The sequence below is a fragment of the Solenopsis invicta genome, chromosome 2 (genome assembly GCF_016802725.1).
Source record: "Solenopsis invicta isolate M01_SB chromosome 2, UNIL_Sinv_3.0, whole genome shotgun sequence".
Classification (NCBI taxonomy): domain Eukaryota; kingdom Metazoa; phylum Arthropoda; class Insecta; order Hymenoptera; family Formicidae; genus Solenopsis; species Solenopsis invicta.
Window position 1 is genome coordinate 2,719,945 of NC_052665.1, and position 13,287 is coordinate 2,733,231.

Below are 13,287 nucleotides of genomic sequence, written 5' to 3' on the forward strand. Positions count from 1 at the left end.
GTATTAATAAATACTTTTTTCGATAATGTAAGAGAAATACACATTCCGATTAAAGAGCGTTATCATCGGTTGAAAGTATTTGTGTATTAGATTAAAGAGACGCGCTTCTTTAAATTTTTCGTTGCTGTTATCGATCAGTTTCGATTTTACGCTATTGTAATATTTACAGTTTTATTATATTGTAACGGTTTTGTATATTCGCGTTTGTAATTAAATTGTACCATAAATTCACACATTACTACCATCGAACACGTCAGCTTTGAATTGAGAGACCGAGAAACTTTCCGACACGATTATCTAAAGCTTCTAAAACCGACTGGTCTAGTATCTGTCGAAGCGAAAGCTCCTCCCAGCATTAGGTAGTCTCTCTATGGGAGCAGCACAAGCAATTCACATGGAAATCACCGGAACTGCCCTTCACTTCTTTTCACAGACTTTAAATGTGTTTTAATGCATCAACAAGTATAGATCCATATATTTTTTTATCAGGTATCTTAAGGATTAGGAGATATACCACTTCCTCGAAAATAACGGACTTTTTTCATTGTAAGCAAATGTCTTCGATACTATGAGGTATACGAAAAAAATATTTTATAGAAATGTTTTAATTTTGGTATTTTATACTCTTTACAATGGTGTAGATTTGCACATGTTTTTAAATAAAAAGTTTTTTATATTTGCCCTCAATCACACTCATTAATTTTTAAAAATTTAAAATTTTTGTTAGGATGAAAATTAAAGAATATTTAATACCAAATCCATTCATGTATAATAATATTATTCCTTTCAAGTACGTTATACTCAATAACTTCTTGTTGTGCATACCTTCTCATGCAAATAAATTAATAAACATGCACATATGCAAAATAATAATAACATATATTTATACGGTGTTGCAATTTGTAAAAGGTTTTTCAAATATATTTTTAGAATTAAATGTATAGTAAATATATATTTTTTGTATAATATTAAAGTTAATATTTTGCAGAATAATCACTCTGCAGTAAAACATATTACATAATATTACCGAACAATTACATTTTTTGCTCAAGACGAAAAAAAAATTTATTTATATGTGTAATCATTAATTGTTCTGACGCACATGTTTATAATGATTGATGTGTAAGAACTTTATATGATGAGGAAACAAATATCATCTATTGTCTGAAAAACTTCCTCAATTAAATGCAAAATTAACATAGAAGTGATTCAAAGGTCCTTGCATGCTTTTCAGAGCGCCAGAAATGCGTATTCCTTTGGATCATAATTATTTTTTGAAAGACTTATGTATAAATTGTGACAAAGTTCACAGTTTTATTAAATTAGAGAAATATCGTCTTTTTAATAGCTATAATACCTTGCATAAAACGCGATTTATATTAACGTACCTTTTTAACTATTATGTTAGTTGAACGGTTTTGGATAAACGTTCGCATTAAAAGAAGACAAGGTATTTCCACTGTTATAGATAATACGTAAGCGCAAAAGTAACTAACCACAATGTATCCCACAGATAGAACAACCTGAACACAAAAATCAAATTAAGTTACTACATTTTTTATTAATATTGAAATTTTAATATTAATTAATAAAATATTCGTATACTTACAAACGGCAGAAATTCTAAATGTATTGTTGTTTCATTGTATAAACTAATTGATCGTATAATGATCGGATTCAAAAGATAAACACAATAGATGAGTCTACCCAAAGGAATCCAGCCTTTGAACGACAGGAATTTGTTAACGATTCCTACAACAAAAATAAACATATAATAAAAATTATAGATAGATTTTCAAACTACAACAAAATTTAAAATATAATATAATACATATGTGTGCGTATGTATGCGTGCGCGTACATGCAAGTATGTTACATGTACATCGAGGAGATAACCACTCAGAAAATAGGTGTACACATACACCTGAACTTCTGACTTCAAGATTTCACCAAACTACGGTGGCATTCGGTAACTTATTCTTTGCAAAATGGTATAATCAAAACTTTAGATGCTCTTTTTTTTTAAAACAACATGTGTACTCTCTGGTAACCGATTTCAACCGAAAATTTATTACAAAAACTAAAAACTTCAAGTGGCCACCATGGCCACTTCATCGGAATTCATCAGTCTATGCCCAACTTCAACGGACTTCATCAGACTTCACCGGACTTCGAGAAATTCAATGGCCTTCTAGAGGATTGTACACTAGAATTCAAGAGTAGTTCCCCTTGATGTATATATATATATGTATACTGTGTATGTATATATGCATTTTTATATATTACACATTAGACAAACACTGTTTTTTGATAAATTTATATAATAATAAATGAACATACCTCCGTGTTTAGTAACACACGCTATTACGATCCATGCAATACCAATAGACCAAAGCGTTTTTTGTAAACCAACATAAACAGCGATAGCTAATCCAGATACGTATCGCTTGTAAATCGCAAATAATACGAAAATATTACAAGATGTGGCAAGACAAAAGACACACCAACATAGAATTATAGTTTTCTAAAATATATATCAAATTATTATAATACATATTTATTTATTATATCAAGCATTATTGTATCATATATTAATAAATTTATAAAAAAATTAATAATAAATTATAGTAATTTATATATTCCATAATTACTACTCTCCTCTATTTTTTTAATAGAGGAGAAGAGGATAATATGGCACCCATTCTCATTTTATTGTATAACCTTGTTTATAATCAATATTTTATATTGAAATTTGAACGATTATATTCGCTAAAATGTTGTTTAATTGATTCTAGACTCAAAGTAATGAATAAAATATTTATTACTTAGGACGTAATTTATAAAATGTGACGCACTGCATAATTGGTGGAAGAAAAAAAGTGGTAGTAATATGGCTAACCCAAAAATAATTATTAAAAAATCGGTTTGGTTTAAAAAACACAGTATTTTGTTACACAATTATATATTTTTAATTTTCCATTATTTTGAATTTTCTTGATTTAAAATTTTTCTGCGTTTGAAGACTTTAGAGATATCATTAGAAATATCATTTTATTCCCGTATAACATTAAACAGCAAACATCAAATGATATTTCTAATGTTTCTGAATACCGCCTTTTAGAATAACAATTGATTTATCAAAGAAATATTTTGATATAAAAATTTCGTTTAAAAAACCATATTAACAAAAACCCATGTTATTGTTTAACTCTGCATAACTCGCAGTGTGCGAATTACATTCATGCGATAATATTATACACTCAACTTTAAAAACAAGAAAATATGCGTAATTAAATGCTAAACTGTATCTTGAAAAAGTTTAAAAGTATTCGACAGTAAAAATGCCTTATAACAATTGTAAGCTATTGTGTATTGGCATATTAACGCTATTAAAAAACGGCAGGCTACTAATTGAATAATTTCATAAACAATTATTAGAATTCGTCACCTAATAATGGAGATAATGGGGATAGCCATTATGTTCACAGTAGCCGTAATACCCTCTTCTTCTCTGTTACATAAGAATAATACTTAACCTTTTTCCAGAATAAATTATTATTTAATTTAATTAAAATATAACTTGTGACTGCACCAATAATAAATGAATTTATTCTCGTCCATGGCGGTATGTATAAAACATTTGAGAGTCTATATAGTTCATGATATCTGTAACAATAAAAAATTTTGATAAACAATTTTTTAATAAATAAGTTATTATATGTATTATATATATATATATATATATATATAAAATAACTTACGATGGAACATATTCATAAACATATGAAATATAGCTAGTAAGAATAATTGAACCTATTAAAAGTGCACTCAATATTGTAACAGCGGTGTAGAAGTACCTAAAATTCACAATACATGTTCATTTAAATATACTTTTGTTACAAAAATTAATTTGAATTATTATACATAAAATATATAAACTATATAATTATTATCTTTAAAAGTTATATCACTCTCGATCATTTTAAATAAGTAATTGAAGTAAAGAATATTATTTTCTTCTTGTATAATATTCATATTATCAGAAACAAACATATAATCACTTTTCATTAATATTAAATAATATTTTAAAAATATTATTATTATTAAATAATATTTTAGCGCTTTAGGGATTACGATAACTTTCCTTTGTTTCTTTCATAAGTATATAAATAAAACGCAATTGTACCCTTTTGAACCCCAGTCTCCCCTACTATATCTATAATCTACAATTGATTACTTACCCAGTTGATAAAATTAATATCATCAAAACGATTACATAGCACTGCGTATCAACGGCTAAATACCAGCTCCAATTCATGCACTGTAATGAAAGTTATAGAATAAAAGTTTTAAGTTCAATTATTATTTCAATATTGCATTTTTATCGTATTATTTTAATTTAAGACAATTTTAATTAAATGTGTTTGTACCATTGCATCGATATCGAAGAAATTATTTATGAACAGTAGATTTCTCCACCAATATTTTGCGCAAGTTTCGTGAAACCTCTCGGATATATAAAATTGCGATGTTTTGTCAAACCAAACTGAGCTTAATTGCAATATTCCCAATATCATTATGTAAACTGGTGTCAACCTTAACAAACATTTTAATTATTAATGTGAAAAAAAGCAATTATTTATTCAAATATTAAAATTAAAAAATTAATTTCAAATTTTATACATCATTCAAATATGTTTATTTCATTCATTAAATTAGTAATTTTATTATGTTTATCAAACTTCTTATTTGAAAACATAATAGAAAAACATACCGTAGAAATCTTTTTACTATATTAATAAAAAATTCATGTAATTTTTCTCGATATCGAATTGGCTTAATCGGAATTTTGTTTACTTTATCTCTCAAATACCAATGAGCCACCAAAAACCCACTTGAAAAGAAATAAATATCGACTGATACGAATCCAATCATTGGATCAAGTAAATTATAAAAATTTCCCATATTTTTCCACACCCATACTTTATTCTCTGCAAATAAAAAGCAATTTTTATTATATACAAAAAATGAAAAACAAGAAATAAAAAATTATTCATTCTGTAGAAAAATTCAAAATGTACTCACCGAAAGAATTTATTCCAAAATATATACAGTGAAATGCAATTATAATACACATATTTAAAACTTTTAAGCCCTCAAGAACCGCTATTGTGCCAGTATTTAATTTTGTATCGAACATTTCTCGTGTATTTGTATAAGCGGAGAAACATATTAATACTGTTCCAATTATACTTTTCCAATGCGTAGACGAATTTAGTTTTATTTCTTTTTTGGACACATCTTTGATATCTAAAGCATAATTCAAAATCTTTAATACTAATGTAAAAGTGAAAAGATTTAAAGTTTAAAATTAAAAATAATATTTAAAGAAATTAAAATTCATACAAGTGCGCAAATAAGCCGTGCAAGATATAGCAAAAAATGTTATTTTACTAATTATTAATTATTTAAAATGATAGTTGAGGCACAACAAACTGTTAAATAATTTAGTAAATAGTTAAACAAGAAATTAATAATTTGATAAGAAATTAAAAGATTAATACGAGAAAATAAACCTAATATTTAGAAAATGAAGTCTGTAGTACATCAAAATTGTAATTTGTTAAAGTAAAAATTTTGTGTTAATATGATATACTTACTCCTATTAATTTGATTCATCTCATTTTTCTCTACACTTTTTTGATAAACGAATATGTCATACATTGTTCCGATTATTGTCATAAAACAAAATCCTAAACCTATACTGTAAATAAAATATTGACTTTATTTAATCTTCATATTCTTGTAAGGGATAAAAATAAAAATTTTTAAAATATTATTACATCTTATTGCTACATAATATTATTATGTTTGTATTTTAAAATAATTATCATTTTTTCTCTACAACTTACCAGATAAAAAATAACGCGCTACCGGATAGCAACTTGTCATCGTACTTTAAATTTTTAACTTGAATCAGATTGAGATCAGCGGAATAAAGGTCAAATATTAAGATATCTCTATCATGTAGCATTTTTTCCAAAATAAAGCTTAGATTATGTGTGGAGCATGATGCTGGTAGACAAAGTCCTAGCGTTATCACATTCTAGAATAAAACAATATATTCCAAACTTTTTATCTTTCTTATCAGATAACAGTTTTATAAATTTACCTCTTCGAATAGATGTATGCGATATTGAACTGTACTATTTTGTCTAAAATGAGCAATAAAATAGTTTAATTCGAATGGCAAAATTTCTTGTTGCGGATCGCTGTTCATTATATCGAGACATTGGCTACGACTGCCTAGCCAATAATTATTTCCATAAAAAAAACCTGGTTTATATCCACCACTGGAATCTAAAACTAAAAATAAAAATTAGACTGTAGCTGTTTACACGAAATAAGTACCGGCTTTTTCTTATTATTAGTTAATTTCTTAACCCTGATGCATACGCTTCTAATTTGATGAGGGAATACACCTCTGCACGTAAGAGAAAACGTAAAATCTCACAAGATTTGATGAAATAATATCAATTCTACTTTAATTTCTGAATAGTATCAAGAGATGCTTACTCTCCACGTCATTCTTTTTTTTATCATTAATATTACTTAATGTCGTCGTGTAAGACATTATATTTATGGTATGCTATAAAAAAATTTAAAAAAAATTGAAAGTCAACTTAAAGTAACTGATGTTAAAAAGCATTTAAATGTGGCAACCCTTACTTCCATAAAAATTTGTAAAAAATGCCATTAAATTAAAGTTTTTTTAAAATAATATAGTTTTATATAATTTATTGTTTATTAAAGTATCTGTATTTCTCTACAAAAATACAAAAATAAAACAATTTAAATTTAATAAAACGTTTGTTTTTTTTTATTAATAATGATTGTATGTTTAGCAGATAAAACAGATCAGTAAGAGCTTAATAACTCTTTAATATGATTGGTCGTTGCCTTTAGTTCTTCACTGTACTTATAAGTGGAGAAACTAATCCTAATAAAAATCACTGTGTGCTAACTGATCTGTTTCGTCTGCTAAATGCAGTTGCTGCATCCTTGTATAGATGTCTCAGAGACATGACGTAACGTTAATATAATAGTGTTTCAATGTTATGTCCTTGCAATGTTGTAAAAAAGTTGCAGAGTTATCAAAATAAAGATGAATAACCTTTTTTATTTTTTTTATCCGATTTCAGTATTTAAATTAGTATTTAGGTTTAGTATTAATATCAATATGATTATGATTAAGAATTTTACCTACGTTTTAAGCTCCACAGTGTCCGTTGATCAACAGCATCTCGGAAGTTCTGCAACTTTTTTCCACATGTTGTTGAATTGAGAAGATCGGCTTTTGAAGCAATAGCGTAAACGGGCGTTGTTTGAATACGAACACTATTAAATTCCTGAGTGTGTACAGAGTCACAAAATAACGCAATTAAGCTTATACAGATAGACCAAGTAAACAGGTGTTGATGTAACATTATAAGGTTTTTGTCTGTAGCCGCCTTTTCCCTTTTTACTGAAATCTGGCCAATACCTGTATAATGATGCAATCTTTTGAGACGAAAATTATTATTGTCGGAATAAAACAGATATTATTAAATTTATCTATAACGCAGAGCAAAAAATAATTCAAGTGTAAAAATAACATCTTAGTCAGGTGTTATAAAATTTTTAACTTGTCTGCAGAAACGAGCAATTTTTCGAATAAAAAATAATAAATAACAAATAATTTTTTAAGACTTAAATATATGTACATGTTATTATTGACGTACTAATTACTGCGTTTGACTCGCATTTCCTACGTTTTATGATCTAATTTGAATAACTGTTATTCAAATAAAAATTTATTTGTCTATCTCAAATAACAATATTTTCAAATAAAATTTTATTTCTAATTAAAGAATAATTTTTTACTCAAATAAAAATTTATTCAAAAAATGAATAATAAATAATGTCTATAATACAAATAACGAATAACGCAAATAACAAATAAAATTTTATTTAAATAGTCATTTAAATAAAAAATTATTCAAAAAATAACAAACAATGCTCAACTCTGCTGGTCTGTAATAAATATATACGTCACAAGGCTGGCAAAAAAATACACTTTGGTAGAATAATTTTTATTTGGCAAGATGGAATATTATTGTCATTTACAAAAATTTTAACGTATATTTGTGAATTTGTTTGACCACATTAAAATCTATTATTAACTTTATAAAAACTTTAAAACAGTAAATGTAAATTATTATTAAAAATGTGGTTATTACTATTATTAAAAGTGCGGTGCGTACTTTAGAGAAATCTTGTAAATCCTTATAAATTCATATAAATAATTTTGAGCACAAAAACTGGTTTCGATCGGTATCCCCATTTTTGTGATTTAAATTTTGCGAATGTAGTTGCAAAGTAATGCAGAATTTATTAAAATTTATTAAAATTTTATAAAAAAATTTTACGAGAAATTTTCCAATTTTATTCAAAATTAAAGTTCAAAATGTAAAATTAGATTTTTGAAATGCAGCTCTATCAAATAAAATTTATTTTATACCATTTAATGTTCCTTAATCATACAATCATCATAGAAAGTTAATTCCGCATTTTATGAACTGAAAAGCTCGTGATAATGATTTCGATATTGAAAACAAAAGTTCCAATTATTATTTTTATGATTATATAGATAAAATAATTGTTACTATTACTGTTTATCAAAATGTGATAATATTGAATATTTTATATATTTGGAACAAGAGAGAGAGAGAGAGAGAGAGAGAGAGAGAGAGAGAGAGAGAGAAAGAGAAAGCTTTAAATGCATTTTTATTTTGTCTTAATTATTAAATGCATTAGTCTAATTATAAAATGCAGAAAATTAAAAATTAATATTACAATATTCTTAATAAACTCAATTATTTGATAGTTATCTACATCTCATAGAAAATAATCGATTCAAAAATTCGGAATTTAATCGATGCGACAAAATAATTAACATTCATTCATTCGCAATTAACTCTTCAATAAATCTTGTTTTTTTTAATATGACGTAACTTTGTGATTCTTTTTACGTAAATGTTTAACTCGGACACTACTCGAAAATGTGTTTACGTATTTTTCGCAATTGGTGTGTTTAAGGGTTAAGCGGACGATATGACGTACAGTCAAAAGAGAGTTTGATGGGTTTTGGACATTCGCCGGCCTTTTTTGACACACACGACATCCTTTGTACATATACTGAGTATTGCTTAGACGAGACTGTGGTGAATCTTTGAGAATTGCACCTCTTTGGGAAGTATATATCCATCAAATGCCGCGGATTCGATGCCGCGACCGCGAAATATTAAGCAGACAGCGGCGATGACTAAAATGATAGTCTATATATGTATGATCCTGAGCTCGCGGCGACTGTTTATCACAACCGTCCTATTCTGTAACTCTTAGCGACAATTCGGTATCGTTACAGCGTCGTTGCGCAGATATTACACATGGTAGAAAAGCTACGCAACGACACTGTAACGATACCGAGCTGTCGTTAAGAGTTACAAAGTACACCTACAACACTTATCATATTCGTCGCGTTCATAATCTAAAGAATAAAAAAGTATATAAAATCACACAAATAAAAACAAGCACGAAGATCTACCTGCGACCGTAGAAGGCATTTCAAGTTATAAAGAACAAGACTTGCCAAACCGGACAAGAGTTTGAAGACAATTTACCATATCAGAACGAAATAATGAGTTTATAAAAAAGTATATATAAGGCGAATGAAATCCCGATGAAGCATTTTTCTATCTAAAAACCATGATAGTGGATCGTACGTGAGAAAGTCTCAAGAGATCAAAGCCGCGAATTGTTACATTAAACATTAAGTATCGGTAATATCCGAGCCGTTTTGACTTCTTCTCTCGTCAAGGATCGATCGGAAGTTGTAACTCAGTGTAGCTGTTTCCAGACGATGTCTTCAGACTCAAGGTAGCTATCCGTAAGCACTGTCGTAACTTAATTGTCTGACGTATACGAGCGTCATCGAATGCAAATGCGACTGTTAAATATTGCGTACGCGGACAATTTACACGTGTTGTCTATTGTGTCGTCTGTTAATTACATTGTGCAAATTCAAATGTGCAAGTAAACTATACTAATTATACGAAACTACAATGTAAAAATATTAGTGTTATTCCCGCTAAAGACACAACAGATTCGTTATATAAAAAAAAGTAATTGTAACGATAACGACGTTACAAGTACCGCGTTACGTTTCAATCCTGCGAATTACAATGCGAAAAACAACAATAGCATATAAAGTAATTCTAAGGCGTAGATAAAAAGCATCATTAAAGTAATCGCGATTTTATTGCCGAAGTTTATGGCATTAATTATTTATGCAGACTCACCCGTCCGTCTAGAACCAAACAGGACAACCAAACAGGACACTATTAGCGGTTCCAAGATGTGAGTAGTAAAACAATTGTTCTCAAGGATTTTGTGGATTCGTCTAAAATGGCCGTCTCTAAGATACAAGTTGTAGGCGAATATATTTCCAAACCGTCACGGAAAGTATTTCTAGTAACACACAAGATCCAACGTTTCGCAAGGACCGCTGCAGATGTTACTGATGCAGGCGTGAGTGCAAGAATATTTAGAAGGGTTGTTTCCACATAGCTGAGAGGCCCAAAAACCAGCCGTAGTTTGATTGGTCAACTCGGTTCGCGCAGACAATAAATTCGTTGAACCGTGTCATGGGAAAAAGAGAGAGAAGGGACGTAAAACACCTGGGACGTTCGGTTTCATACAATTTACAGGTTTGCAACACATGTAAGTTGTTTTTATAGAAGAAAATAAAAATTATACGTTTTGTTACTCTTCTTCATATCCATATTATTCATAAGCGATATGTTATTTTCTTATAAACCAAAAACAGATGAGATGAGATAGTCAATAATCTCAGACATCTCGACAATAAAATTCGAGAATCTTGAAAAACGAGAATCTCGGCCACTCGAGACTAGATCATTTTTCTTCGTCGAAAATAATAGTGTGTCTTGTTCACTCGACCCGAGTCAATAGTCTATTCTTTTTATAGTTTTTTAATAGCTGCATTTTTTGCACAATTTATCTTTTATTTTGTAAAAAGAGCAGATCATCGTCTCAAAATCGAGTCGAGTTAAAAAATCGACTATGCTATCTTGATACCATTATTTTCTCGTCTCGCCTCATTTGAATGCATTATTATGTGTAGACCCCTTAGAAGAATTAACGAACACAAAAATTATATTAATTTCGTAATTAAAGAACATAAAATTAAATTTTTTTATAAATTTAGCTGAGAAAAATTGCAATTTCATACGAGGAAAGAAATTCTCAATAAAAGAGTCATCTGTAAAATGATTTTTATACATAATTGAAAACATTGCTATACTTGCAAAATGACACAGAGTTGCTTAAGCCGTCATGTGCTAATTTATTTATAAAATACTGATGCTTTCTTCTTTTGTAAACTACTGAATTGTTATGTACTTTGCTATTTAAATAACTACTAATATACATGTTATATACTTTCTAAATTTAAAATTAAAACGTAACTAAGACCGCGAAAAAAAAGAATATATAAAAAGATTAATAACGTTAGATAATTTTAAATAAAATTTAAAAAAAGTATTTTGTATTTAAAAAAGTATTTACTAAATAGTATTTTATATTTAAATTAAAGTATTTTGTATTTAAATATAATTTTTAATGTATTTTGCCCACCCTTGTTCATAAATAAATCACGTATATGCATTTTGATTATGATAGGCTCTGTTTGCTAGCATGTCAGTCAATTTTTGAATAGTTAATTTAGCGTATTTATTATCGCTTTTCAAAAGCAATAAAGTCTTAAAAGATGCACTATTAAATATTTAAAAAATTATTCTAGAATACAAAAATTTGAATTAATTCTTTAAGTTAAATAATATTTTGTTATTTTTAACTTTTATATGTGGCAAAAATTATTTTGACAAAAACATCTATTTAAAAGAACAATCTCATTTAATCAACCCTGATTCTATGATTAAATTGCTTAATTTTAAAGTAAGTAGTATCCGCATTAACGTATGTATCTAGTAAATAAGTTAAATTAGAATTAAATTTTATATTTTTAAAGTTAACTTGTTTAACTTCATTGTTTTAGTTTAAATTGACAACACATTAAGTAGGAGCAATAGCGATCTATACGAATGATTAAAAATAAATCAAATTGACTAGAATTTGATATTACAAATTTAAGAGTATGTATCTGAGAGAGAACTGCAGGCTGGAAATTATAATATACGTGGCAAATAAAAATAATCTTTCCACTGAATTATATAAAGATATGTTACAGCAAAATTTTTTTTCAATTCTAAATATTTATCTAAACTTGCTTTTGTTTTTATTATTAAAAAATAATATTAGCTGCAGTTTGATATCAAGTGCAGCTGATATACGCTCATACATAACTAGATTGAATCAACAATGGTTTTAACTTTTATAAAAAATTTTTTACATAATTTATATGTATTTACAAATAAAGTACAAAATACAAAATACTCTCAAAAAAGTAATTAAATACAAAATACATAATATTTTTTAAAAATGTATGTAAATATAAAATACAAAATACAAAATGTATTCAAATACTCCCCACCCTTCTCGACAAAATGCCAGTTTGAAAACACACATCGTTCATTATCCTCATAGTAAAACAAGAACATCTTGACAACTTTTATTTTACTTTTAGCTATTTTTAAATCCTCAATACCAAAAAAGTTACATTTTATAAAGAGATGCGGCGGCGAACCTGGAGTCAGTCCCACGCACACCCACCTCTCATTTGCATGAAAGTCGCTTTCAGATCTTTCGCGCCACTTCCCTGTGCTACGGAGGTACGATTCAACGAACCGTTTTTGGTGAGTCAACTCGATGCTGCAGATGCATCGAATTTTTTAATTCTCTGTTGATCATTCCTAAAATTTTTTGTTTCGATTGGTCAATGAAATGTTTTGAAGCATTTGTAGCATCAAGTGGACCGCATCCTTTATTACCTATTCATATATGGCATATGTCCATGACAGATCATGGATCAACACGATTTAAAGAACGTTTTTATTGTTCGCAAAAAAATCACGTCTATTAAGCTATAGCATCATCTTTATGGTAGCATCGTCTTTATGATAGATGGTCGCGAATTAAACGGCTCGCGGTTTTAAACGACATCAAAACAATCGTTGATCTAATCGTTTGTTTTAATCATCAACCTTC

At 27.9% G+C, this 13,287-nt stretch overlaps 1 protein-coding gene across 1 annotated transcript; it reads right to left on the reverse strand.

Moving 5' to 3' along the window:
* Window positions 1-932: 932 nt before the first annotated feature.
* LOC105196479 (nose resistant to fluoxetine protein 6) lies at window positions 933-10,420 on the reverse strand. The gene is made up of 14 exons (XM_039445841.1): window positions 10,401-10,420; window positions 7,268-7,543; window positions 6,173-6,366; window positions 5,913-6,106; window positions 5,661-5,764; window positions 5,086-5,310; window positions 4,775-4,991; window positions 4,431-4,596; window positions 4,242-4,321; window positions 3,762-3,857; window positions 3,537-3,666; window positions 2,341-2,524; window positions 1,610-1,752; window positions 933-1,523 (listed from the first exon to the last, which is right to left on the reverse strand). Exons 2-14 carry the CDS (start codon window positions 7,485-7,487, stop codon window positions 1,380-1,382), a joined length of 2,097 nt encoding a protein of 698 aa, XP_039301775.1. The 5' UTR covers window positions 7,488-7,543; window positions 10,401-10,420; the 3' UTR covers window positions 933-1,379.
* Window positions 10,421-13,287: the final 2,867 nt, after the last annotated feature.

What these genes read in the sequence shown, in the direction of transcription:
- LOC105196479 (XM_039445841.1), bottom strand. Translation starts at nt 7,487, where the DNA reads ATGTTACATCAACACCTGTTTACTTGGTCTATCTGTATAAGCTTAATT. An exon ending in GATGAATCAAATTAATAGGA is followed by an intron (nt 5,311 to 5,660) that starts GTAAGTATATCA and finishes ATTATGCTTTAG; the next exon opens with ATATCAAAGATGTGTCCAAA. An exon ending in GTGTGTTACTAAACACGGAG is followed by an intron (nt 1,753 to 2,340) that starts GTATGTTCATTT and finishes TTTTTGTTGTAG; the next exon opens with GAATCGTTAACAAATTCCTG.